This window comes from Tyto alba, unplaced genomic scaffold (genome assembly GCF_018691265.1).
Source record: "Tyto alba isolate M040663 unplaced genomic scaffold, T.alba_DEE_v4.0 Super-Scaffold_8, whole genome shotgun sequence".
In the NCBI taxonomy this organism is placed as follows: domain Eukaryota; kingdom Metazoa; phylum Chordata; class Aves; order Strigiformes; family Tytonidae; genus Tyto; species Tyto alba.
This window is the reverse complement of record NW_024881329.1, coordinates 22,898,247-22,925,498: the sequence shown is the minus strand read 5'-3', so window position 1 is coordinate 22,925,498 and position 27,252 is coordinate 22,898,247. Positions and strand designations below refer to the sequence as shown.

The window sequence follows — 27,252 nt, the reverse complement described above, 5'->3', positions numbered from 1 at the left end:
GTTTGCTGGAGAGCTGAAGCTCCTGCAGACTGGGAGGACAAATATTTCCTGTTGGAAATCACTTCCAAAACTCAGTCTTCTTGTGGGTCCAGATGGCTCCAGCCTGAGAACCATCCCAGTAGGTTCATCCCTTTGTCATCAAGCTGACAGTCACTTTTACTTTAAGCAACTCTTCTCCCTCCCTGTCACGTGCTCTCTTGTTAATTATGGGGAAGAAGACGCTTCCCCTCAAAGCCTTACCTTATCTGGAATCTGCATGTTTCTTGTCTTCCTTTGTAAAAGAGTTGTTGCTGATGGCAAAGGTGGCAGACGCTTGCAGGATGTTGTGCCTGAAAGCCGGCCTGGCCAGGGCAGCGATGGAAAGGACTAAACTCACAGCTCACACATGAACCACACAAAGTAATCTTTGGTAATGGCCATACTTAAACCTTTATATGCATTGGGAAGAGGTGAATGTGAGCTCCCGTGTGTTCTCATACCAGTTAGCTATTTCAGAGCTGCAGAAAGCTTAGGGAGTATGGCATTTTGTGTCTCAGTGCACTTTAGATCCTCAAAAATAGCATAACTTGAGCTGGAATGTAGTCAGCAAGTACTGATTTAATTTTCTTAAATATTCACATTTCTAAGCTAGTATTTGGGAAGAGAGCAGTGTTATGGCATGTTTGGTGGAAGAAGGAGAGAGTGGAGACACGGCAGATGTGAGTTTTCAGGACTGTCTTGGAGGAGACAGAAACTGAGGTTTTCAATATGTCCTCAGTCACCTCAGATTCTACAGGATGCTTAAAAATGCAGAGCTTAAAACCTAGTGCCTCCTTTTTTGCCATGTGTCAGGTAAATAATTAGTAAAGTCAAATATAAAAGAAAAAAACCACATCAAAATAGAACAGAAAGCATTATTGTGATGCAAGATCTTTTAATGAGAGTAAGAAGCACTGTATAGAGCAGTTACAGCTTGTAGTAGTACAGAATAAGAACATCCAGAGATTCATACATTCTTTAAACAAAGAGTTACTACATTTCACAACAGATGCTGTTGGGACCACGGTGGTGTTTGGTGAAGAGCAGAGCTGTCAGCACAGCATATGACAAGATGAGGTGTCTGCTCTGGTCTGCATCTCCAGTTGCGAATCTACACATTAAAATACACAGTACATCTACCAACAAAGGCTATGAAGGAAGAGTTGGCCCTAAAAGCAGGTTATTCAAAATAGCTGCAGACATTGAAGAAGATGCTAAGCACGCAGGACCATTCCTGACCGCAGTTGCTGTCATGGGATCTTAGCAAAGGTAAAATTCATACAGGAGCCATAAATCACTATTTTGCCGTTTGTTTTCCTATCTGGTTGTCCTGTGGCTGGATTTAGCAGGGGTAGCAGGGGTAGCAGCTCCCATAGCTGTATCTACGGGTGTAGCAAGAAGAGGAGGGGTAGCAGTAGCGGGAGCTGTAGGAGGGGTAGCAATCCCGATAGCCGCACAGACCCCCGTAGCCCCGGTAGCCACAAGGGCTTCCACAGTCGTAGCTCCGGTAGCTGTACACGGTCCTGTAGTTGCAGGGAGAGTAGCAGCTATCCTCACACTGGTTCTGGTAGCAGTAAGTCATCTTGGTGCGATGGAGGGAGGCAAGGCTGAAACACAGCAGAGGAGAAGATAAGGTCTGCCCCAGAGACCAAGCAGCAGCTTGCTGCTTCTAGCAAACCCTGTGTAAGCATGGGAAAGAGGGAGAGGAGAGAAGGGCGAACATGGGAACCAACTGAACATCTCCATTCAAGGCTACATTCTGACTCCTTGCCCAGCTCACTCCTTTCTGTTTTTCCCTCTTCTTTTTTTCATAAAAAATATTTTATGCTTCTTGTCTTGTCGCCATTGCTTAAAATTGCCAATCTAGATTCAGATAGTATTTTAGAGAGGATATTGTTAGGATTAGGTTGTCTGCATCAGTGTCCAATGTTTCTCTAAAAACCGTAAATGAACAGACACTAGTTCAGGAACGAATTCTGCCAGTTTTTGCTGTCAACCACAGAAGAAATCTTCCCCTTGTGCAAATCAGCAGTGTGCTACTGAAAAAACAGCTTGCTTGTTTGGATTCATGCCTGTGCCTTAACTGCCAGTTGAATAGATACTTGATTTTCATTCAAAATAATTGAAAAGATGTAATGCATTGTCTGCTTCAAAATAAAGAAGCCTGAAAGGTTTCAGTATATCATAAAATAAAGTAATTTCTCATAGTGCATGGCTAGGTAAGACAATCTTCTGAGATTATGTGACCATCTTAATATCCCATTTTTAACATAAAATAATTGTTCTTGCATGCCTGCGAAATCCCAGCCTCTGCTTTTCAAGTATAACTGCCATCTGTATATCAATATAGCAAAACCACAGTATCTACATAGCAATAAAGACATTGTAGTAAGTCTGACTTACCAAGTTCAGTGAGAATGTTAAGTCCGGAGATGCAAGTAGAGAGCCTTGAATTTCTCTCCCTTTTATATATTTTTCTGACCAAGCCTACTGTGCTTTAAACTCCTATTCATCACAATACAAATTTACTTATGTCCGTCATTCCTTCAGTTGATGTAATTGTTTTCCTTGGTTTGTGATTATTAGTCAGTTCTTGGCTTCCAAAAGCATGACATTGCACTGCAGTTTTCTTTCATGTTCAGACTTCCTGGGTCAATTATATTTGTAGAATTAGTGTGGTGAAATCTGAGTTATAACAGGAAAGAGAAGGAAGGATATTGAGAGCAGAATTGATTGATGTTCACAAACCCAGTTTTGGAGGAATGGACAAATGTCAGTATATGAAGCCTGACATGATTCTGGATTGGTTTGAGGATGAAAAAATTCCAATTTTTCTTTTTTCAGAAATAATAATCCCTAGGAAGCATTTCTTGTTTTTATTTCAAAATTGCATTTTTAGGTCAGAATACTGGCATTATTAGTATTTATCATTTTGTCTGTATTATTTCCAGCTCAAAAACAGAAGTACAAGAAAGGTGGTTGGATTAGATGGAAAGTCTGGTCTATATCTTGCTGTAATCAAATATGGATGGACATGTTAATTGTAAACTGTGACCTGACACAGGAAAGCATTCTGTAGAAAATCGGATTTACTTGCTTGCTGTGCTCTACCAATTATTTTTAGCAAACTTCAACACTCACCTCCTAAGTCTACACAGAAACAAACTGGGGACCTTTTTGGTGTAAGTGAAAATATTTTTGAATAAGGTAAGGAATTGTTGGCAAGACTTCGAGAACTGTAAAGAAGGTAGAAACCAATAATAAATCAAAGGTTTTGAAGCAGAAATAATATTTGAAATTTCCAGGCTTTGCACGATATATGAAATAAATTTACAAACTCAGTCTTCTGGAGAACCAGCCCAAGCGAGGCAAATTCAATTGGATCCAAAAATATCTGCTTACTGATTGTTTACACTTAGATCAGAAAATGATTCACTCATGGGTTCATGACAAAGAACAAGATAAAAGAAACAGGAACATATCTCTGTAATAACTGTAGTTTTCCTGAGAAGTCCCCTAAATGCTAAATATGGTTTAATGTGACATCTTAATTTTGTTGAGGTGTTTAACTTAATGCTGTTAATGACGGTGAATAATGCTGAGCCCTGTGAATGTGACCTGGTAAGCAGCAACATCACTGTCTTCCCTGGTGACCTTCACCTCAAAACACTGCTGTTTACTTGCATCTAAAGGAAGGATAATAACAGGCATGTCAAATGTTCCAGGCCTTTCTCAAAATTTTGAATATTAAAGCCTTCATTAATACTTATTAAAGATTTACATGTACAAAGAGATTTATTATTTAAATATTAATACTATGTTACTGAAAAACACCCCAGTGTTATGTAACACTGTTTCTAAAAAAGTGTATCAGGTTATCCTGTTTATATGCTTTATTAAGGTTGTAATTTATAGCTTCAGAATTGGGTCTCTGAAAGTTTTTTCTCTAAGAATACATCATATACATACCATTTTAAAGCTTATAGGCCAATTTTCTAGCTGAATCAATCAGCATAGCAATATCCTATTGCATGATGGCATCAAATCAAACAAATGGTCTTTCCCCTTTGCTAGCCACAGGAAATGTTGGAAGGGATTGGTAAAAATGTGCTGTTTCATGTGTCATTAAAGTTGTGAAATATGTGAAAAGTAGAGGCTATTTCTTCAACAGGTATTTTGAAAAAAAAAAACCAACCAAACAAGCGTACAACAAAGTACATGGGCCAACATGCATGGCGAGGCTGGTCTTCCAAAAATAACGTTTGGTATTTTGTATGTCTTTGCATATTCTGTTGACTTGTTGCTGTACTGCATGATGATACCAAGGTTTAATTGCCCTATAGAGTTCTGAGATGAAAGAAACCTGGAGGGTGTAGCCTGCGTGTCACAGTGCTGGACCAATAATCAGAAACCCTGGGGAGAACCGGTATATCAATGAGAAGGAGTCATGAGGGAAGCAAAATGTGTTTGGTAATTGGAGCCAGCTCGGGGTGCAGGCATGCCTTTCACATGCTGGGCGGGACTGGGCGCTCTATAAAAACCCGCACCGCTGAGAATAATGCATTCGCTTCTCCTGCTTTATCCTCCTTGAAGAAGTGGGTAAGTTGGAATAGATTTAGAAAACCTAGTGAATAATGAAGAGATGTATTTGCTACTACTTTCCCCCTCTTCCCACTGCCCTTCCAGTTACTAATCTACAAGTGCTATAGATTAATGCATTGGGTATTAAGGTTGTGACTTGATAAGAATTATTTATAATTGAGTTATTATTTCCTGCCTGGACTTTCATTAATATTTGAGTGTTTGAAACTGTGTCAGTCCTGTGTATATCCTTATTTTCCCTTGAAGCCTTTATTTCAGTATGGCTGTAAAGGATTTACCAGCTTCTTCCCTGATGGCTCTCTTTTGACACAGGCATCACGGTTCATAGTTCCATCTCCCATCACGATCCATGGATGCAGCCAGTGGGGCTGTGCAGGAAAGCTCAGAAAGGCTGGTCTGGACAGGGACTTAGGTGGAAGACTTGGCACTAAAAATGTGGATAGAAAAAATAGATGAGCACAGAGGGTGTCGTGCAGTGTGCCTGGGTTTGCTGGCTCTCTCTTCCCTCCTTGCATGCTTGTGGCATTTATGTGAGATTTACTTGCTGTTGGGAGCATTGCCTTACAGGCTTTTTCTTCTCCTCTGCTGTGTTTCAGCCTTGCCTCCCTCCATCGCACCAAGATGACTTATTGCTACCAGAACCAGTGTGAGGATAGCTGCTACTCTCCCTGCAACTACGGGACCGTGTACAGCTACCGGAGCTACGACTGTGGAAGCCCTTGTGGCTACCGGGGCTACGGGGGCCTGTGCGGCTATCGGGATTGCTACCCCTCCTACAGCTCCCGCTACTGTTACCCCTCCTATTCTTGCTACACCCGTAGATACAGCTATGGGAGCTGCTACCCCTGCTACCCCTGCTAAATCCAGAAGGATTAAATGGGAAATGAGGACTGAGAATTAATTACTGAATTAATGGCTGCTGTTAAGGAGAGGCTTTGCAGAAGCTCTGAGTCCACGACTGCGAATGAAAGCCGTAGTATTTTGGAGAGCTCAGTGTTTCCATAAATCTTCTTCAATGTTCTTCAAAAATGTTTTGTTTTCCATTTTCCCTATCAACTTCTTAACCTTGAATGGGTTTGGTGGTGTAAAGGAAGCCAGGCTTAACATGGGTAAACAACTTCTTAACTCATTTATAGTTCTTTCCCAGCTAACATTAATGAAATCTAAAGTGTACCTGTACTAGCCTTCATATGGATACGTTTATAACTTAACTGCTTTTGAACCTATACCAAAGAAACAGTAAATCATCTGATCTTATTTGTTTCATTGGACTTAAAACAAGTGGAAACATTTAAAAATGGAAATTGATAGTCAAATGTTACAGATGTAGCAGCAAAAATGGTACTAATGAAACTGGGTGATTTTCTGAAGATATAAATTAATCTCTGTACACATTCTTTCTGCTTCTGCTTCCTGTATTATTTTAGATTGTGATTGTGAGCTTTATTCTTATTAAAAATGTTATAGCATCATTACATGTCCTTGTTTTACTTTTCTTGACTTGGATGTACTCAGATTTTTGTTCCCTACTTGGTATGTTTTATGGAGACGTACCACACCCTGTAGCTTTTATGAATGTCAGCGGAACCTGAGCACAGATTTTGCAAACTGATTACCCAGTAGTAGCTCAGAAAATGAAGTCACTCATTCTGGAATTTCCTACTAAAAATTTGGAAATAAGATTTTAAATATGCCTTAGCATCACAGTGCATGTGCAGACATTGGACATAACAGCACCACATCTTAGTGATTTGTAAATGCACAGACTGCCTACAGGCAAACCCAATTCGACTGGGGAATAAGCCAAGAATTTAGGAGAAAATCCCTCTTTCTCAAGCTCTTTTGTGCTGGCAGTGTTTGGGATGCTTTCTGGATTTAGAGACCTGAGCTGTTACAAAGCAGAAAATTGCACATCTTATTAAGTGCTGGTAGAGGACAAGTGTTTGCAAGTGTTACAGAAAAGCTCCATCTGAACAGCAATGAAATGACGTGAAGTTCCCAGGCTGCACAATCACACAGTTGTTATTAGAGTGAGATCCCTTGACGTAAGTCTGAGGTGACTATTATTCACAACTGAAGTACTTAACTGGCAGCAGTAGTAACCTCTTAATAGTACCATGCTGTAACACACTCTAGGCATAAAACAGCTGGTGAAGTGCTTTGAAAGTCCTATTAAACTCTAGAAGCCTTACTGTGAATGTAATTGCTGTCCTTTGAACAAACACAGAGGAACTCTGAGGGCAGTCTTACTGGAGGAACAGAGCTCAATTGTGCTACAATACAAAATATGAGTACAATATTATTTGAAAACCTTTACAAGTAAATCTGTGGGTTACACTGCCAGGAGCTTTCGGGATGGAGATTTCTCATGACTTCTGCAGAGATTGGCTCCTAGGAAAGCACTCACTGACTACAGGCAGTGGTTGTTTGTACAGAGCCACATTTGAATGAAAAATTTGAAGGCTATAAAATCATATTCTGACTAAAGCATACATAAAAAAGTCTCAACATGTACTTTTGAAGTGGCTATTATTCAATAAGAAAGCATCTGACGAGAGCACTGAACTTTTAATAGAGTAATAACACACTATCAATGTACAAAATAGTTAAGAGTGTCTAAGAAGTGCTTTGAACTTCTCAGGCTATATAGCACGGAAAAGTGTGAAGACACTGTATATTTCCACATGAGAAAAGGATAAAAAAGTAACAAATAAATTAACTGTGCTTTTTTTGTTTTGGTTTGGTTTTTTCTTCCTTCAAAAGCTGTTCCTCTCACAAACCCTGTGCACTATCCCACATGCCATCTGATATTTAATGGTGAAGCTTAAACTTCATTATCAACATATACCTGGCCAACACGGAAAATCAGAAGAGCAAACTCAAACAAACCAACCCAAAACCAAGTTTTCTGTGCAATGCGGATTCTTTAATGTGGATGGAAAATGCAACAGGCAGCAACAGTGGGAAACAAAACAACACAGAAACAATAGTTTGGAAACACAAAATTGTAAGGCTGCAGCAAGGCACAACCCAGGGCTCCACTCTAGACATTTTCCCTTCCGGTTGCAGGTCGGGAGTCTCAGAGCCGGGCAGAGCTGGGGAGACCCTCACGCAAGGGGGAGTACAGCTTTGTTCTATCGCGGGTAGACAGGAGCTTTTGGAGGCAGTGCTGGAAACCCTAAAGCAGCCACGTGAAGATCTGCAAGGTTACTCTGTGCAAATAAGCAAGGACTGTAAAGTTCAAGTAGCTGCTTTGCCACAGCCTAAAGAGTGGCTGAAAGCTTTGCCCTGCATCTGGTGGTAGAAGACAAGACGGCTACTTGCGGAGACCGAGGGCAGAGGCAGCACTGCACTCCATGGATGTTTGGGGTTTAGCAGACCCCACAGTTGCCTCGGCCCCAGCCGCCGTACCCATAACAGCCATAACCCCCGTGGCCTCCGTAGCCACCCCAGCCCCCACGGCCTCCATAGCCACCCCAGCCCCCATAGCCTCCATAGCCTCCAGAGCCACCACGGCCTCCAAAACTGCCGCCAAAGCCCGACCCAATGATGGGGGCTCCTGCTGAGCCAACGGTGCTGTGCTGCGGGAAGGAGCTGAGGATGGGCCCGGGGAAGGTGACCACCGAGGCCGGGGGCTGGATCACCACCGTGGAGTCGGGGCACTGCCGCACGCAGGGCTCGTTGCAGGTGTCAGCCAGAGGGGCCGGAGCGGCCACCCCACAGGACGTGTTGCACAGGCTGGAGCACGACATCTTTCAGGCAGGCAAGGAGTCCTGGAAAAGGCACCAGGGATTAGGCCAGGGTGTGTGTGGGGAAGGGGCTGTATCGAGGGGGTCAGGGAGAGATCCCCAAGAGGCTTCCGAGAGCTGCACTTACCCGGTTGATCAGGAGAGTCAAGCAGGGGAAGATGGATAGAGAGCTGCAGAGCCCTCAGCTCTTTTATACCTGTCCCACAGTGCCTGGGGCATCGGCCAAGGGGGAGGTGCAGAAACCCCAGGAAATCATGAAATCAAGCCGACAAACTTCATGACACAGGTTGTGATGTGAGACAATTGCAAACCTACTCATTGGGTACATTGGCGTGCAAAAGCGCCGTGGAGAGGATAGGGGTGAGGGGAGGGATGGACCGTGACACGCCATTACATGAAAGGCCAGGCGCTGTTGTAGCTGACTGCGCGTCCCTACTAAACCCCAAACTCTCCCTAATCCCCCCTCCCTTGCTTACGTGCCAGAGACCCAGGCATCCTGCAGAAGTGCTTTGCAATCCTGGGTGCAGCCATCACGCCTGTCATTACGTCCCTTTTACAGGCTGGTAAACAGAGGCCTTGGGAGGCTGGCAAAGGCAGAAGCCATCCCAGCTGCTTGGGGTGGCCCCTGAGTGCTCACCGTCTCCCAGTGCTGGCCCCATGCCCAACAAGGAGCTCCTCAGTGTTCCCTTTTCCACCTGACCTGCAAGTAATGCCATTCCTCAGCCAGATTGCATCAGGGAACTTTCTCATCCCCAAGTCAGTAGCACCAACAGCACCTGGGCCGGATCCTACCACGGCTACGTGCTCTGTGGGAAGGTGCCAGGAACAGGGCTGGGAGATAACTGAGGTTGGTGAGTCAAGGCATTTAGGACATGACCTGAGGGAAGCCTGGGGCTGCAACAGCTTTTATGCCTCTCCACAGCCCTGCTGCAGGAGCCTTTGCAGATAAAACTGACCTGAGGCTGCATGGCGAAGCCTGGAGTCCTCTGCACCACCAGCACGTGCCTCACAGCTTGGGATTAGCAGTGCCAGCACACACTGGGTGCCATGAAGCAGCCCCTGCCCTCAGTGAAGTGGTGCGAGGCACGGCATAGCGTGGCCTTCCCCAAGGCCTCTCTGCAGGGACCCGATTACTCAGCTGTGCAGTGAGGACTGTGCCCAAGGCCTGGGGCAGCGAGAACTGGCTGCCCGAGTGGCTGCAGCAAGGCAAGGCTGCGTGTGCCCACATTCTCTGTGGGCATGGGCACGGGCATGTCAGGCAGCCTCCTGTTTGGATTTTCATCAGGGGTACCTACGAGCCCCAAAATACCCAGCACGAGGCAGGAAGTGGCCAAGGCTAAGGGATGCCCATAGCCCCTGTGAGGGGCCAGCACTGGGAGACGGTGAGCACTCAGGGGCCACCCCGAGCAGCTGGGATGGCTTCTGCCTTTGCCAGCCTCCCAAGGCCTCTGTTTACCAGCCTGTAAAAGAGACATAATGACAGGCGTTATGGCTGCACCCAGAATTGCAAAGCACTTCTGCAGGATGCCTTGGTCTCTGGCATGTAAGCAAGGGAGGGGGGATTAGGGAGAGTTTGGGGTTTATTAGGGACGTGCGGTCAGCTACAGCAGCGCCTGGCCTTTCATGTAATGGCGTGTCACGGTCCATACCTCCCCTCACCCCTATCCCCTCCACGGCGCTTTTGCACGCCAATGTACCCAATGATTAGGTTTGCAATTGTCTCACATCACAACCTGTGTCATGAAGTTTGTCAGCTTGATTTCATGATTTCCTGGGGTTTCTGCACCTCTCCCGTTGGCCGATGCCCCAGGCACTGTGGGACAGGTATAAAAGAGCTGAGGGCTCTGCAGCTCTCTATCCATCTTCCCCTGCTTGACTCTCCTGATCAACTGGGTAAGTCCAGCTCTCAGAAGCTTCTTGGGGATCTCTCCCTGACCCCCTCGATACAGCCCCTTCCCCACACACACCCTGGCCTAATCCCTGGTGCCTTTTCCAGGACTCCTTGCCTGCCTGAAAGATGTCGTGCACCAGCCTGTGCAACACGTCCTGTGGGGTGGCCGCTCCGGCCCCTCTGGCTGACACCTGCAACGAGCCCTGCGTGCGGCAGTGCCCTGACTCCACGGTGGTGATCCAGCCCCCGGCCTCGGTGGTCACCTTCCCCGGGCCCATCCTCAGCTCCTTCCCGCAGCACAGCACCGTTGGCTCGGCAGGAGCCCCCGTCATTGGGTCGGGCTTTGGCGGCAGTTTTGGAGGCCGTGGTGGCTCTGGAGGCTATGGAGGCTATGGGGGCTGGGGTGGCTATGGAGGCCGTGGGGGCTGGGGTGGCTACGGAGGCCACGGGGGTTATGGCTGTTATGGGTACGGCGGCTGGGGCCGAGGCAACTGTGGGGTCTGCTAAACCCCAAACATCCATGGAGTGCAGTGCTGCCTCTGCCCTCGGTCTCCGCAAGTAGCCGTCTTGTCTTCTACCACCAGATGCAGGGTAAAGCTTTCAGCCACTCTTTAGGCTGTGGCAAAGCAGCTACTTGAACTTTACAGTCCTTGCTTATTTGCACAGAGTAACCTTGCAGATCTTCACGTGGCTGCTTTAGGGTTTCCAGCACTGCCTCCAAAAGCTCCCGTCTACCCGCGATAGAACAAAGCTGTACTCCTCCTTGGGTGAGGGTCTCCCCAGCTCTTCCCGGCTCTGAGACTCCCGACCTGCAACCGGAAGGGAAAATGTCTAGAGTGGAGCCCTGGGTTGTGCCTTGCTGCAGCCTTACGATTTTTGTGTTTCCAAACCATTGTTTCTGTGTTGTTTTGTTTCCCGCTGTTGCTGCCTGTTGCATTTTCCATCTACATTAAAGAATCCGCATTGCACCGAAAACTTGGTTTTGGGTTGGTTTGTTTGAGTTTGCTCTTCTGATTTTCCATGTTGGCCAGGTATATGTTGATAATGAAGTTCAAGATCCACCGTTAAATATCAGATGGCATGTGGGATAGTGCACAGGGTTTGTGAGAGTTTCAAGACCTTGTGATAGACACCCTTGTGCTGTAGACACAACAGCTACAAACTGTTAAAACTTAGCCCCATACTAAGGAACAGCATTTAAAGGGAGAAAAAAAAATAGTTAATAAATTTGTTCCTTCATGATCCTTTTCTCAAACAAAAAACATACAATATCTTCAATTTTTGGAGGCAATGGTAGTTATGGAAACCATGGGGGCTATGCGGGCTGGGGTGGCTATGGAGGCTGTGGGGTTTGTGGATCTGGCGGCTGGGCCCGAAGACACAGATACCTCAACAGCAACTGCTCACCCGGCTAAACTCCACGCCTGCTCCACCCACATACCAAGGTGATCTTCCCGGACACGACGCCCCACAGAAGGACATCTCTTTGGCATTGTTGGGCTCCAGAGCTTGGATGCCTCGTGCCTGCTCTTGGTCACACTCTGCCTTCCTCCTGTCACCCTTGAGCTTCACTTCAGGACTTGCTGCCAACTGACGACGCAGCCCCATGCTGGGTGCCTGCTCCTGCGGCACGGCTGATGCTCACACTCACTCTGCCTGCTGCCAGGAGATGTGGGCTGCCCTTGGCAAGGGCCCTGCTCTTCTCCCAACTACTTCCTCCCCTTGAACCGCAATAAAAGCTGTGTTGCATTACACTGTTGATCCATGTTTTTTCTTCATCCTTCCCACATACCCAATATCCCGAGTGGCAGCCTTGTGTCTGGGTTATCACAGCCAGATCCCAACCAGGGCCTCATCAGGGGCACCTGCGGGAGCTGCCTGGCTTCCTCCTGCTCGCCCTTGGCAGCACGTCCCTCCACCACACAGTTACCTGCACTTGGGGCCGTTCTCACCTCCTTCAGCAACAGCTTCTTGCTTTTTGCCGTCCCCGTCTTCTCCCCACTTTGACCTCCTGCCTTCTGAACACAAGAAAAACTGTTGGGCCCCACAGGGAGTATTCCTCCCACTCTGGCCATTCTGCATGGGCTGCCTCTTCCCCAGGGCTGTGGGGATTGGGGTGCTAATGGAGCCACCTCAACGGCAAAGGCTCAGGTCAGAGCTCCTTGGGATGCCATGGGTCGAGAAAGGAGAGGATGAGCTCCCCCCCAGGACCTCCTCACTGCCATGACATCATCCCCTCCAAATTCTTTCACCCCTGCACCACCTCATCCTCCTGCTATTCCTCCATCATGCTGTGTGGTTTAACAGCAGGAAGGAACTAAACAGAATGTTGCCACTTATGCATTCCTCCTCTCTCATGTGGGACAGGGAGAGGAATAAATCTAATAAAGCTCTTGGGTTGGGATAATAACATATTAATAACTATTACATAATATAATAATAATAAAAATATTATAATAATCATTCATAGAGTATGAAAGAATATAACAAAAAGAGGAAGAAATAAAACCCAAGAAAATTCAGTGATGTACAATGTACTTGCTCACCAACCACTGTCCAATGTTCTAGCAGCAACCTCCTCTCCCCATCCATTTCCACCAGATTATGTACTGAGCATGATGTTGTCTTCTATAGAATATCCCTTTAGCTGCTTTGGGTTAGATGCCCTGGTCATGCTCCCTCCCAGCTTCTTGCACACCCAATGCTGTCAGAACTTGGGAAACTGAAAAAAATAACTTAACAGAGGATAACCACTACTTAGCCACAACTAAAACATCAGTGAGTTAACATAATTCTCACAAAACATACAAAACACAGCACTGTACCATGTACTAGGAGGAAAATTAATTTCCACCGCCATGCCCTCAGCAGACACACAGGGGACACCACATGAGCCAGGAACTGGAGGATGGCCAAGAGTCAGTTCAGGGGGCCCTGGTCAAACACGAGGATGGGCAGAGACTGAAACATCCTCGAGGAGAAGAATAGACTTGCAAGCTTCTGTTCAGGCAGTCGAAAACAAGAAGTCCTGCTCTTGCCATGTTGCTGCCTTTTTTTTACCATGCACTGTGTTCACAGTTGTGGGTGAGACATCCTTTCTTCAGCTCCCCAACAGTGACCAGCGTGCTGCCACCCTGCCCTTCCTGATGGCTCTGCCCGGAGCTGTCTCTGTACAAAACCACCTTGTCATGCTGGGATCACAAGAGCAGAAGATATTGGGAAAGGGAGGGAGCTCAGGAGGGTAAGCACGCCAACCTCCTGCTCAAAGAGCATTGTGCTTCGTGTGACTGAGTAACCGTGGCCATTTCATGGCTCTGAAAGGAAACCTTGGAAGACCTGACTGTGTCTATCTCACCCTTTTGCAGTGGCCCCCACCTGCAGCTGGGCACAGGGGCATGGCCAGCAGCCCTGTACATGCAGTGGTCATCTCTCCATTTCCTGGGAGATCCAAATGTGACTGTTAACAAGCCATTGAAAGGGGGTAGTCGGTGGCATGTGGTTTTTGCAGAGGATTTGGAAGAGCTTCTGCTAGACACCAATGGCACTTTCACCGATTTGGCAGGGTCTTTGGGAACACGTTGTGTTCATTCCTAGTGGGAGACCAGAGGAAGCTCAGTGGCACATGCTCTTGCAGGTCCCAGCTGGGATTGCCATTGTCCCTTGCAACACATTGAGCAAACTGCTCAAATGCTCCAAGGGCATGACCGTAGGAGACACAAGCAGCCCAGACCGACACATCCTGAGGTTTGGGGGAAGTGGGAAAGAATCAGGAAGGCTGAGGAAAAACCATGGTTCGACACTGTGATGTAATGCACAGCTTTTATTGCAGTCTTAGAGGGTGGAGGGAGCTGGGAGAAGAACAGGGCCCTGGCCAGGGCCTTCCCCTGCTTCCTGGCAGTGAGGAGGGTACAACGAGCATCAGCTGTGCTGCAGGAGCAGGCACCCAGTGCAGGTCTCTGTCACTGAGGGGCAATGAGTCTTGAAGAGATGGTAAAGCAGGACAGGAGGAAAGCAGAGTTGGGCCCCAAACATGAACGAGGCATCCAAGCTCTGGAGCGCAGCAATGCTGAAGGGATGTCCTTTCACAGATCGTTATGTCAGGATGTGATAGGGCCTTTTACTGAGCCCTCTCTCTTCTGCACTCAGACCAAATTTGGAGCTTAGCAGGAACCGCAGTTGCCACTGAGGTACCTGCTGCCTCGGCCCCATCCTCTGTATCCACAACCCCCATAGCCTCCGTTGGCCCAGTAACCTCCGTAGCCGCCCCATCCACCATAGCCTCCATAGCCTCCATAGCCTCCATAGCCTCCATAGCCCCCATAGCCTCCATAGCCTCCATAACCACCCCAGCCACCACGGCCGCCAAAACTGCCACCAAAGCCGGACGCAATGACAGGGGCTCCCGCCGAGCCAACAACACTCTGCTGAGGGAAGGAGCTGAGGATGGGCCCGGGGAAGGTGACCACCGAGGCCGGGGGCTGGATCACCACCGTGGAGTCGGGGCACTGCCGCACGCAGGGCTCGTTGCAGGTGTCAGCCAGAGGGGCCGGGGCGGCCGCCCCACAGGACGTGTTGCACAGGCTGGTGCACGACATCTTTTGGTTTGGTAAGGCTGCAAGACAAGACAGAGCTACAGCTCAGTGCAAGGCCTGACCCCAAATCCCTCCTGGCTCTCTTGCACTTCAGATCTGTGTCCCGAGACATGCTCGGGAACATCTCAGGCAGCCAGAGCAAAGAAACCTTCCAGAGTAGAAGTGCTGTGTTGGACCATTTACCAACCTTCAGGCTCCTGGTTCTCATTCACCCACGGGAGTGAGGAAAAACTGTCTCATCCAAAGCAGGAAGAACGGAGGAAAATCACTGAGCTTGCAGAAAACTGGTATCAATTGCTATACTCAGTCAATTGTACCTAGAATTTTAAATTTCCGTCCTTTCCATGAGTCTTAATGAGAAACTTCAAATCCTAACTCTAGTCTATGAAAATGTGGTGGAGCAGACAGCAAGAGAGGTCATAAGAAAGCCACTGGTGAGGAAGGAAAGAGCGAGGTAAGATTTGGACTTACCACAGTGATCAGTGGACTGAATTGGAGGAAGATGGTTAGAGGGCTGCAAAGCCCTTAGCTCTTTTATATATGTCCAAGGCTGCCCGCGGCATCAACCAAAGTGGCAACTGCAAAGTCCCTAGGTAATTATGAATTCAAGAAGACAAGGTACATGTCACTGATAGTGATGGGAGACAATTATATGCCTCCCCAATGGGTAAGCTGGTATGCAAAGGCACCCTGGAGAAGAAAGAGGAGATGGGAGGGATAGTTTGTGACATGTCAGTACATGAAAGACCAGGCGACGTTGTAGCTGAACTCGCAGCACCAATAAACCCCAATCTGTCCCTAATCCCTCACTTTGCTTACGTGGAGGAATCCTGGGCATCTTGCAGAAGATTGCTGTGCCCAACCACGCCGCACTCAGCAGCAGCCCAGCCACGTGCCCAGGGCCAGCAGTGCCCAACACGCCTGTGCCTGTGGGGAGCGTGGCCACGTGCGGCCTGGTTCCCTGTGGGTGCTTGGGCAGCATCTCCCGGCACAGTCCTCAGTGCCCAGCTGAGTCACGCAGCCCCTGCAAAGAGGGCTTGGGGAGGATCGTGCTCACAGACATGAGGCTGCGGGGACCTGGCAGTGACCGGGTCCAGTTGCTGCCCTTCTGCTTCTCCATATACGTCCCCCATCTCAGAGATCTCCCCTGCTCTATCTCACTGTTGTGCCCATCACGTCTCTACCAGCTCCCTGGGCATTTCTGGTTTTGCCATGCCTGGGACCCGTCTCCTCTACTCTTTGCATGGGCGTCATGGGAAACCTGAACCTAAAAGTTTGAATGTCCTCCAGACCCTTAGAGGTGGGCAACGAATAGAGATATCTGTAGACCCCAGGCCCATGATATGCACAGCTGTTGCTGGCATTTGGAGGTGGTGTGTGTTTGGAAGTCACCCTGAGCGTGTGGAATGGCTTCTCCCTTTGCCAACATCCCAGGGCATTTGTTTACCAGCCTGTAAAAGAGAGGGAATGACAGGCGCGATGGCTGCACCCAGGATTGAAAAGCAATTCTGCAAGATGTCCAGGATTCTTCTACAAAGACAAACTGTGGGAGATTAGGGAGAGATTGGGGTTTATTGGTGCTGTGAGGTCAGCTATAGCAGTGCCTGATCTTCCACATAATGGTGTGTCACGGTCCATCCCTCCCATCATTCCTATTCTCTCCATGGCATGTTTACATGCAGGGGTAACCAATGAGTAGGCGTGTAATTGTCTCACATCACAACCTGTGTCATGAAGCTTGATTTTGTAATTTCCTAAGGTTTTTTGCACCGCCCCCTTGGCCGATGCCCCAGGCACTGTGGGACAGGTATAAAAGAGCTGAGGGCTCTGCAGCCCTCTATCCATCTTCCCCTGCTTGACTCTCCTGATCAACTGGGTAAGTCCAGCTCTCAGAAGCTTCTTGGGGATCTCTCCCTGACCCCCTCGATACAGCCCCTTCCCCACACACACCCTGGCCTAATCCCTGGTGCCTTTTCCAGGACTCCTTGCCTGCCTGAAAGATGTCGTGCACCAGCCTGTGCAACACGTCCTGTGGGGCGGCCGCCCCGGCCCCTCTGGCTGACACCTGCAACGAGCCCTGCGTGCGGCAGTGCCCCGACTCCACGGTGGTGATCCAGCCCCCGGCCTCGGTGGTCACCTTCCCCGGGCCCATCCTCAGCTCCTTCCCACAGCAGAGTGTTGTTGGCTCGGCAGGAGCCCCCGTCATTGGGTCGGGCTTTGGCGGCAGTTTTGGAGGCCGTGGTGGCTGGGGTGGTTATGGAGGCTATGGAGGCTATGGGGGCTGGGGTGGCTATGGAGGTTATGGGGGCTATGGAGGTTATGGAGGCTATGGGGGCTGGGGAGGCTATGGAGGCTGTGGGGGCTATGGGGGCTGGGGTGGCTATGGAGGGTATGGAGGTTGTGGATACGGTGGCTGGGCCCGAGGCCACAGATACCTCAACGGCAACTGCTCACCCTGCTAAATTCCACACCTGCTCTGGCCACACACCAAGGTGATCTTCCCGGACACGACGCCCCACAGAGGGACATCTCTTTGGCATTGCTGGGCTCCAGAGCTTGGATGCCTCATGCCTGCTCGTGGACACACTCTGCCTTCCTCCTGTCACCCTTGAGCTTCACTTCAGGTCTTGCTGCCAACTGACGACGCAGCCCCATGCTGGGTGCCTGCTCCTGCGGCACGGCTGATGCTCACACTCACTCTGCCTGCTGCCAGGAGATGTAGGCTGCCCTTGGCCAGGGCCCTGCTCTTCTCCCAACTCCTTCCTCCCCTTGAATCGCAATAAAAGCTGTGTTGCATTACAATGTTGACCTATGGTTTTTCTACATCCAGCGTAGAATCATAATATCATAGAAACTTCGAGTCACATAATGTTTTGGTTTGGAGGGTTCCTTGATGTTCTTATGATTCCAACCTTCTTGGTGTTAGCGGGCATACCATCCACTAGGCCAGGCTACTTAAGGTTTGTTTCAACCTGGTGTTGAACACTTCCAGGAAGCCTGCATTCACAGCTTCTCTGGGCAATCTGTTCCAGTGCCTCACCACCCTCACAGAAAATAATTTTTTCCTTATATCTAATCTAAATCTACTCTCTTTCAGTTTAAAACAGGTGCCCCTCATCCTATACCCACACCCCCTGATAAAGGGTCACTCCCCACCTTTCCTTTATCGGATTTAATTACTGGAAGGTCTCCCTGGAGCCTTCTGTTCTCCTGGCTGAACACTCCCAACTGTCTTAGCCTGTCCCATAGGGGACTTTTTCCAGCCCCCCGAGCATCTTTGTGGCCTCCTCTGGCCCTGTTTGAGCAGGTCTGTGTCCTTCTGATGTTGGGGGCCCCAGAGCTGTACCCAGCACTGCAGGACGGTCTCCCCGCCGTGGAGCAGAGGAGGAGAATCCCTTCCCTTGACCTGCTGGCCCCACGTCTTTGATGCATCCCAGGCTGCAGTTTTCTTTCTGAGCTGCGAGCACACATTGCTTGCTCATTGTCAAGTTTTTCATCCACTAATACCCACAAGTCCTTCTCCTCAGATCTGTTCTCCATCGACTCCTCAGCCAGCCTGGATCAGAGGTTGGGAGTGTTCCCATCCATGGGGAGCACTTGACACTTGGTCGTGTTAAATTTCATGAGATTTACACAGGCTCACCTCTTGAGCCTGTCCAAGTCCCTCTGGATGGCGTCCCTTCCCTCCAGCATGTCACTGCATGACACAGATCGATTTCCCCTTGGAAGTTACTGAGGATGTAAATTTGTTGAGGGACACCTGGCCACAGATAAGGATAGATAGAGACAAGCATCCTTGAAGACGTGAGAAGACATCTTTTCTTCAGCTCTCCAGCCGTGACCAGTGTGCTCCCACATTACTGTTCCTGATGGCTCTGCCCAGAGCTGTCTCTGTGCAAGACCAACTTGTCATGCTGGGATCACAAGATCAGAAAATACACGGGAAGGGAGGGAGCTCAGGAGGGTAAGCACTCCAACCTCCTGCTCAAAGAGCATTGTGCTTCATGTGACTGAGTAACCGTGGCCATTTCATGGCTCTGAAAGGAAACCTTGGAAGACCTGACTGTGTCTATCTCACACTTTTGCAGTGGCCCCCACCTCCAGCTGGGCACAGGGGCATGGCCAGCAGCCCTGTACATGAAGGGGTCATCTCTCCCTTTCCACAGAGCTCCAAATGTGACTGTTAACAAGCCAATGAAATTAGATAAGACCTGGCATGTTAATTTTGAAAAAGGTTTGGAAGAGTGATGGTTCATCCATGGCCTTTTCCAGAGCCATTCTTCATCCGTGACTGGACCCAGTGAGGGGCTTAGCAGGAACTACAGTTGCCTATGAGGTACATTTTACCTCGTGCACAACCACCATATCCACAACCACCATGGCCTCCATGGCCACCTCAGGGACCACTGCATCCAGAGGACCCCAGCCACCATAGCTATAACCTCCAAAACCGCCTTGGTCTCCAAATTGCCACCATATTCCCACGCAATGCCAGGGGCTCCTGCCGAGCGCACGGTGCTGTGCTGTGTAGTTTTGTTACTTGTGAGTGTCTGAGACATTCCTCGCCTCGGAGGGCCTCCTCTCCCCACTCCCCCTCACATCCTTTATCTTTGCCAAGTCTCATCTCTCACTATTGTTTATGCTTCCCTTAGGTGGCTTCTCTCAGTCCTTGTTTCGAGGAGTTACAAGTCATCTCCTACACCATCCTGCAGTGCCCCGGCACTAGGGCCACCCCCGTGCCACCGATGAGGTCCTCAGTGTTGCCTTTGTTCCTGGCCACACTGCGTGCACTGTCCTACCAGTTTGATGCTGGTGCCAGCAATAGATGCCCAGAGCCTGGAAATGGGTCACGGGTCAGCAGGAGAGCACCTGAAGAGCAGCACAAAGGAATTCCAGTCAGTAAGGCAGCTTCCTCGGGGGTCCAGCTTAAATACCTCTTTGCAAATGCATATAGGATGGGGAATAAACAAGAGGAGCTAGAGACGTGCGTACATCTGCAGGGCGACAATCTTATTGGCATCACAGAGACATGGTGGGATGACTCCTATGACTGGAGTGTTGCAGTGGAAGGGTACAGGCTCTTTAGGAAGCACAGGCAGTGGGGATGAAGAGAATGTGTCATGAATCTCTGCCTGGGGATGGTGAGGATGGTGAGATACTCAGCAACATTTTTGCCTCATTCTTCACTATCAAGGGCTCCAGCCACACCACCCAAGAAGCAGAAGGCAAAGGTGAGGTCTGGCAGAATGAAGAATGACTCACTGTAGGACAAGAGCAGGTCTGAGACCATCTAAGGAACCTGAAGGTGCACAACTCGATGGCACCTGATAAGATGCATCTGTGGAAAACTGAGGGAACTGGCAGAGAAAGTGGCTAGGCCACAATCCATCATATTAGGGAAGTCGTGGCAGCCCGGTGAAGGTCCTGACAGACTGACACGAAAAGGGGAAAAATAACCCCCATTTTTACAAAGGGAAAAAAAGAAGACCCAGGAAGACAGGCCAGTCAGTCTCACCTCTATAGCCGGCAAGATGATGGAGTGGATCCTCCTAGAAACTGTGCTAGGACGCATGGAAAATGAGGAGGTGATTGGTGACTGTCAGCATGGCTTCACTAAGGGCAAGTTGTACCAGACAAACTTAGTGGCCTTCTATGACAGGGTTACAGAGGTAGCGGATAAGGGAAAAGCAACTGATGTCATCTACCTGGATGTGTGCGAAGCATTTGATACCGTGCCACAGGACATTCTTGTCTCTACATTGGGCAGATATGGATTTGAGGGATGAACCACTCACTGGATAAGCAATTGGCTGGAGGGTCACACTCCAAGAGTTCCGGTCAGCGGCTCGATGTCTGAGTGGAGAGCAGTGACGAGTGGCATTCCTCGGGGGTCGGTGTTGGGACTGGTGCTGCTTAATGTCTTTGTGGGCGACATGGTCAGTGGGATGGAGTGCACCCTCGGCAAGTTAACCGATGACACCAACCTGTGTGGTGCGGTGACACGCTGGTGGGCAGGGATGCCATCCAGAGGGACCTGTCCAGGCTGGAGAGGTGGGCCTGGGCAAACATCTAGTGTTCAACAAGGCCAAGTGTAAGGTCTTGCACATGGGTTGAGGCAATCCCATGCACAATTCCAAGCTGGGCAATGAGTGGGTTGAGAGCAGCGCTGCAGAGATGGACTCGCAGGTATCAGTGGATGGAAAACTGCCTCTGAGCCAGCAATGTGAGCTCACGACCCAGAAAGTCAGCCATGCCCTGGGCTGCATCAAGAGAAATGTGGGCAGCGGGTTGATGGAGGGGATTCTTCCCCTCTACTCCGCTCCGGGGAGAACTCCCTGCAGTACTGTGTCCAGGTCTGGTTCCTCAACATCAGAAGGACGTGGACCTGCTTGAGTGGGGCCAGAGGAGGTCACAAAGATGATCAGGGTGATACAGCATCTCCCCAGTGAGGCCAGGCTGAAAGAGTTGTGGTTATTCGGCCAGGAGAACAGAAGGTTCTGGGAAGACCTTATAGCAACCTTCCAGTACATAGAGGGGCTACAGAAAAGGTGGGGAAGCTACTCTTTCTCAGGGGGTGTGGGGATAGAACGAGGGTTAATGGATTTAAAGTGAAAGAGTTTGGATTTAGATTAGATATCGGGAAGAAATTTTTTCTGTGAGGGTGGTGAGACACTGGACCAGGTTGCCCAGAGAAGCTGTGTCTTACCCCTCCAAGGAAGGGATTAAGATCAAATGGGACGGGGATTTGAGCAACATGGTCAAGTGGAAGGTGTCCATGACCATGGGATCTTAAGGTCCCTTCCAACTTAAACCATTCTGTAATTCTATGCTACTATGATTCCATGAAGGATGAAGAAAAAACATGAGACAACATTGCGATGCAACACAGCTTTTATTGCGGTTCAAGGGGAGGAAGGAGTTGGGAGAAGAGCAGGGCCCTGGCCAAGGGCAGCCCACATCTCCTGGCAGCAGGCAGAGTGAGTGTGAGCATCAGCCGTGCCGCAGGAGCAGGCACCCAGCATGGGGCTGCGTCGTTAGTTGGCAGCAAGTCCTGAAGTGAAGCTCAAGGGTGACAGGAGGAAGGCAAGTGTGTCCACGAGCAGGCACGAGGCATCCAAGCTCTGGAGCCCAGCAATGCCAATGTCCTTCTGTGGGGCGTCGTGTCCGGGAAGATCACCTCGGTGTGTGGCGGGAGCAGGTGAGGAGTTTAGCAGGGTGAGCAGTTGCCGTTGAGGTATCTGTGGCCTCGGGCCCAGCCACCATATCCACAGCCCCCATAGCCACCCCAGCCTCCATAACCTCCGTAGCCTCCCCAGCCCCCACAGCCTCCATAGCCACCCCAGCCTCCATACCCTCCATAGCCTCCCCAGCCACTATAGCCTCCATAGCCACCCCAGCCCCCATAGCCTCCATAGCCTCCATAACCACCCCAGCCACCACGGCCTCCAAAACTGCCACCAAAGCCCGACCCAATGACGGGGGCTCCTGCCGAGCCAACGGTGCTGTGCTGCGGGAAGGAGCTGAGGATGGGCCCGGGGAAGGTGACCACCGAGGCCGGGGGCTGGATCACCACCGTGGAGTCGGGGCACTGCCGCACGCAGGGCTCGTTGCAGGTGTCAGCCAGAGGGGCCGGGGCAGCCGCCCCACAGGACGTGTTGCACAGGCTGGTGCACGACATCTTTCAGGCAGGCAAGGAGTCCTGGAAAAGGCACCAGGGATTAGGCCAGGGTGTGTGTGGGGAAGGGGCTGTATCGAGGGGGTCAGGGAGAGATCCCCAAGAGGCTTCCGAGAGTTGGACTTACCCGGTTGATCAGGAGAGTCAAGCAAGAGAAGATGGATAGAGGGCTGCAGAGCCCTCAGCTCTTTTATACCTGTCCCACAGTGCCTGGGGCATCGGCCAAGGGGGCGGTGCAGAAACCCCAGTAAATCACAAAATCAAGCTGACAAGCTTCATGACACAGGTTGTGATGTGAGACAATTACACGCCTACTCATTGGATACCCCTGCATGTAAACATGCCATGGAGAGAATAGGAATGATGGGAGGGATGGACCGTGACATACCATTATGTGGAAGATCAGGCACTGCTATAGCTGACCTCACATCACCAATTAACCCCAATCTCTCCCTAATCTCCCACAGTTTGTCTTTGTAGAAGAATCCTGGACATCTTGCAGAATTGCTTTTCAATCCTGGGTGCAGCCATCGCGCCTGTCATTCCCTCTCTTTTACAGGCTGGTAAACAAATGCCCTGGGATGTTGGCAAAGGGAGAAGCCATTCCACACGCTCAGGGTGACTTCCAAACACACACCACCTCCAAATGCCAGCAACAGCTGTGAATATCATGGGCCTGGGGTCCACAGATATCTCTATTTGTTGCCCACCTCTAAGGGTATGGAGGACATTTGGAATTTAGGTTCAGGTTTCCCATGACGCCCATGCAAAGAGTAGAGGAGACGGGTCCCAGGCATGGCAAAACCAGAAATGCCCAGGGAGCTGGTAGAGACGTGATGGGCACAACAGTGAGATAGAGCAGGGGAGATCTCTGAGATGGGGGACGTATATGGAGAAGCAGAAGGGCAGCAACTGGACCCGGTCACTGCCAGGTCCCCGCAGCCTCATGTCTGTGAGCACGATCCTCCCCAAGCCCTCTTTGCAGGGGCTGCGTGACTCAGCTGGGCACTGAGGACTGTGCCGGGAGATGCTGCCCAAGCACCCACAGGGAACCAGGCCGCACGTGGCCACGCTCCCCACAGGCACAGGCATGCTGGGCACTGCTGGCCCTGGGCACGTGGCTGGGCTGCTGCTGAGTGCGGCGTGGTTGGGCACAGCAATCTTCTGCAAGATGCCCAGGATTCCTCCACGTAAGCAAAGTGAGGGATTAGGGACAGATTGGGGTTTATTGGTGCTGCGAGTTCAGCTACAACATCACCTGGTCTTTCATGTACTGACGTGTCACAGACGATCCCTCCCTACAGCTCTTTCTTTTTCAGGGTGCGTTTGTGCACCAACGTCCCCATTGAGGAGGCATATAATTGTCTCCTATCTCTATCAGTGACATGCATCTTGTCAGCTTGAATTCATAATTACCTGGGATGTTTGCAACTGCCACTTTGGTTGATGCCCCGGGCAGCCTGGGAAATGTATAAAAGAGATGAGGGCTTTGCAGCCCTCTATCCATCTTACTCCACTTGACTCTCCTGATCACTGTGGTAAGTCCAAATCTTACCTCGCTCTTTCCTTCCTCACCAGTGGCTTTCTTATGACCTCTCTTGCTGTCTGCTCCACCACGGTTTTATAGTGCAGAGTTAGGATGTGACAGTGCTTTTTGAGAGTCATGGAAAGGATGGAAATTTAAACTTGTAGGTACAATGCCATGAGTATGCCAAGGGATTGAAGTTTTTTGGGAGAACGGTGGTTTTCCACCTGCCTTGGATGAGGGAGTTTTTCCTCACACCCGTGTGGGAATGAGAACCAGGAGCATGAGGGGAAGAAGGAGTCCAAACCAGCATTTAGACACTTCGAAAATTTTTTTCCTCTGCCTGAGATGTTCCCAAGCATGTCTCGGGACACAGATCTGAAGTGTAAGAGAGCCAGGAGGGATTTGGGGTCAGGCCTTGCTCTGAGCTGTAGCTCTGTCTTGTCTTGCAGCCTTACCAAACCAAAAGATGTCGTGCACCAGCCTGTGCAACACGTCCTGTGGGGCGGCCGCCCCAGCCCCTCTGGCTGACACCTGCAACGAGCCCTGCGTGCGGCAGTGCCCCGACTCCACGGTGGTGATCCAGCCCCCGGCCTCGGTGGTCACCTTCCCCGGGCCCATCCTCAGCTCCTTCCCACAGCAGAGTGTTGTTGGCTCGGCGGGAGCCCCCGTCATTGCGTCCGGATTTGGTGGCAGTTTTGGCGGCCGTGGTGGCTATGGAGGCTATGGGGGCTATGGGGGCTATGGGGGCTGGGGTGGTTATGGAGGCTATGGGGGCTATGGAGGCTATGGGGGTTATGGGGGCTATGGAGGCTATGGGGGTTATGGGGGCTACGGAGGCTATGGGGGTTGTGGATATGGAGGATGGCGCCGTGGGAACAGGTACCTCAGTGGCAACTGCGGTTCCTGCTAAGCTCCTCACTGGTTCCAAGGAGAGATGAAGTAGACCTCAGGAAAAGGACTTGGCACATCCCAACACAATGCTTATAGAAGGACATCCCTTCAGGTTTGCTGTGCTCAAGAGCTTGGATGTCTTTTTCATGGTTGGGGCCCAACTCTGGTTTCCTCCTGTCCCGCTTGACCATCCATTCAAGACTCATTGCCCCTCAGTGACAGAGACCTACACTGGGTGCCTGCTCCTGCAGCACAGCTGATGCTCGTTGTACCCTCCTCACTGCCAGGAAGCAGGGGAAGGCCCTGGCCAGGGCCCTGTTCTTCTCCCAGCTCCCTCCACCCTCTAAGACTGCAATAAAAGCTGTGCATTACATCACAGTGTCGAACCATCGTTTTTCCTCAGGCGTCCTGATTCTTTCCCACTTCCCCCAAACCTCAGGATGTGTCGGTCTGGGCTGCTTGTGTCTCCTACGGTCATGCCCTTGGAGCATTTGAGCAGTTTGCTCAATGTGTTGCAAGGGACAATGGCAATCCCAGCTGGGACCTGCAAGAGCATGTGCCACTGAGCTTCCTCTGGTCTCCCACTAGGAATGAACACAACGTGTTCCCAAAGACCCTGCCAAATCGGTGAAAGTGCCATTGGTGTCTAGCAGAAGCTCTTCCAAATCCTCTGCAAAAACCACATGCCACCGACTACCCCCTTTCAATGGCTTGTTAACAGTCACATTTGGATCTCCCAGGAAATGGAGAGATGACCACTGCATGTACAGGGCTGCTGGCCATGCCCCTGTGCCCAGCTGCAGGTGGGGGCCACTGCAAAAGGGTGAGATAGACACAGTCAGGTCTTCCAAGGTTTCCTTTCAGAGCCATGAAATGGCCACGGTTACTCAGTCACACGAAGCACAATGCTCTTTGAGCAGGAGGTTGGCGTGCTTACCCTCCTGAGCTCCCTCCCTTTCCCAATATCTTCTGCTCTTGTGATCCCAGCATGACAAGGTGGTTTTGTACAGAGACAGCTCCGGGCAGAGCCATCAGGAAGGGCAGGGTGGCAGCACGCTGGTCACTGTTGGGGAGCTGAAGAAAGGATGTCTCACCCACAACTGTGAACACAGTGCAAGGTAAAAAAAAGGCAGCAACATGGCAAGAGCAGGACTTCTTGTTTTCGACTGCCTGAACAGATGCTTGCAAGTCTATTCTTCCCCTCGAGGATGTTTCAGTCTCTGCCCATCCTCGTGTTTGACCAGGGCCCCCTGAACTGACTCTTGGCCATCCTCCAGTTCCTGGCTCATGTGGTGTCCCCTGTGTGTTTGCTGAGGGCATGGTGGTGGAAATTAATTTTCCTCCTAGTACATGGTACAGTGCTGTGTTTTGTATGTTTTGTGAGAATTATGTTAACTCATTGATGTTTTAGTTGTGGCTAAATAGTGGTTATCCTCCGTTAAGTTATTTTTTCAGTTTCCCAAGTTCTGACAGCATCAGGTGTGCAAGAAGCTGGGAGGGAGCATGACCAGGGCATCTAACCCAAAGCAGCTAAAGGGATATTCTACAGAAGACAACATCATGCTCAGTACATAATCTGGTGGAAATGGATGGGGAGAGGAGGTTGCTGCTAGAACATTGGACAGTGGTTGGTGAGCAAGTACATTGTACATCACTGGATTTTCTTGGGTTTTATTTCTTCCTCTTTTTGTTATATTCTTTAATATTCTATGAATGATTATTATAATATTTTTATTATTATTATATTATGTAATAGTTATTAATATGTTATTATCCCAACCCAAGAGCTTTATTAGATTTATTCCTCTCCCTGTCCCACATGAGAGAGGAGGAATGCATAAGTGGCAACATTCTGTTTAGTTCCTTCCTGTTGTTAAACCACACAGCATGATGGAGGAATAGCAGGAGGATGAGGTGGTGCAGGGGTGAAAGAATTTGGAGGGGATGATGTCATGGCAGTGAGGAGGTCCTGGGGGGGAGCTCATCCTCTCCTTTCTCGACCCATGGCATCCCAAGGAGCTCTGACCTGAGCCTTTGCCGTTGAGGTGGCTCCATTAGCACCCCAATCCCCACAGCCCTGGGGAAGAGGCAGCACATGCAGAATGGCCAGAGTGGGAGGAAAACTCCCTGTGGGGCCCAACAGTTCTTCTTGTGTTCAGAAGGCAGGAGGTCAAAGTGGGGAGAAGACGGGGACGGCAAAAAGCAAGAAGCTGTTGCTGAAGGAGGTGAGAACGGCCCCAAGTGCAGGTAACTGTGTGGTGGAGGGACGTGCTGCCAAGGGCGAGCAGGAGGAAGCCAGGCAGCTC

General features: G+C 50.0%; 8 protein-coding genes across 10 annotated transcripts; 4 read left to right on the top strand and 4 right to left on the bottom strand.

Annotated features, from left to right (window-relative positions):
• Positions 1-893: 893 nt before the first annotated feature.
• On the bottom strand, positions 894-2,477 carry LOC116960572 (keratin-associated protein 20-1-like). The gene is made up of 2 exons (XM_032988305.2): positions 2,422-2,477; positions 894-1,625 (listed from the first exon to the last, which is right to left on the bottom strand). Exon 2 carries the CDS (start codon positions 1,598-1,600, stop codon positions 1,361-1,363), a length of 240 nt encoding a protein of 79 aa, XP_032844196.1. The 5' UTR covers positions 1,601-1,625; positions 2,422-2,477; the 3' UTR covers positions 894-1,360.
• Positions 2,478-4,517: 2,040 nt separating this feature from the next.
• Positions 4,518-6,092, top strand: LOC104359399 (keratin-associated protein 20-1). Its single transcript, XM_032988304.2, has 2 exons — positions 4,518-4,617; positions 5,217-6,092. The coding sequence occupies exon 2, from the start codon at positions 5,242-5,244 to the stop codon at positions 5,479-5,481; it is 240 nt and encodes a 79-aa protein (XP_032844195.1). The 5' UTR covers positions 4,518-4,617; positions 5,217-5,241; the 3' UTR covers positions 5,482-6,092.
• Positions 6,093-7,991: 1,899 nt separating this feature from the next.
• On the bottom strand, positions 7,992-8,372 carry LOC122152525 (claw keratin-like). The gene has a single exon (XM_042784907.1). The coding sequence runs from the start codon at positions 8,370-8,372 to the stop codon at positions 7,992-7,994; it is 381 nt and encodes a 126-aa protein (XP_042640841.1).
• Positions 8,373-10,386: 2,014 nt separating this feature from the next.
• On the top strand, positions 10,387-11,675 carry LOC122152524 (claw keratin-like). Its single transcript, XM_042784906.1, has 2 exons — positions 10,387-10,718; positions 11,582-11,675. Exons 1-2 carry the CDS (start codon positions 10,387-10,389, stop codon positions 11,673-11,675), a joined length of 426 nt encoding a protein of 141 aa, XP_042640840.1.
• Positions 11,676-14,420: 2,745 nt separating this feature from the next.
• Positions 14,421-14,855, bottom strand: LOC122152574 (claw keratin-like). The gene has a single exon (XM_042785226.1). The coding sequence runs from the start codon at positions 14,853-14,855 to the stop codon at positions 14,421-14,423; it is 435 nt and encodes a 144-aa protein (XP_042641160.1).
• A 1,997-nt stretch (positions 14,856-16,852) lies between these two features.
• On the top strand, positions 16,853-17,314 carry LOC122152575 (claw keratin-like). 3 transcript variants are annotated; one of them, XM_042785228.1, is made up of 2 exons: positions 16,853-17,105; positions 17,151-17,314. In XM_042785228.1, the coding sequence occupies exons 1-2, from the start codon at positions 16,853-16,855 to the stop codon at positions 17,312-17,314; spliced, it is 417 nt and encodes a 138-aa protein (XP_042641162.1). The 3 variants fall into 3 exon arrangements, with proteins under 3 accessions (XP_042641162.1, XP_042641163.1, XP_042641161.1); XM_042785229.1 differs by having other exon boundaries at positions 16,853-17,186; positions 17,241-17,314; XM_042785227.1 differs by having other exon boundaries at positions 16,853-17,314.
• Positions 17,315-22,059: 4,745 nt separating this feature from the next.
• LOC122152573 (claw keratin-like) lies at positions 22,060-22,671 on the bottom strand. Its single transcript, XM_042785224.1, has 2 exons — positions 22,655-22,671; positions 22,060-22,551 (listed from the first exon to the last, which is right to left on the bottom strand). The coding sequence occupies exon 2, from the start codon at positions 22,528-22,530 to the stop codon at positions 22,060-22,062; it is 471 nt and encodes a 156-aa protein (XP_042641158.1). The 5' UTR covers positions 22,531-22,551; positions 22,655-22,671.
• Positions 22,672-24,521: 1,850 nt separating this feature from the next.
• Positions 24,522-24,965, top strand: LOC122152572 (claw keratin-like). The gene has a single exon (XM_042785223.1). It carries the CDS (start codon positions 24,522-24,524, stop codon positions 24,963-24,965), a length of 444 nt encoding a protein of 147 aa, XP_042641157.1.
• The last annotated feature ends 2,287 nt before the right edge of the window (positions 24,966-27,252 follow it).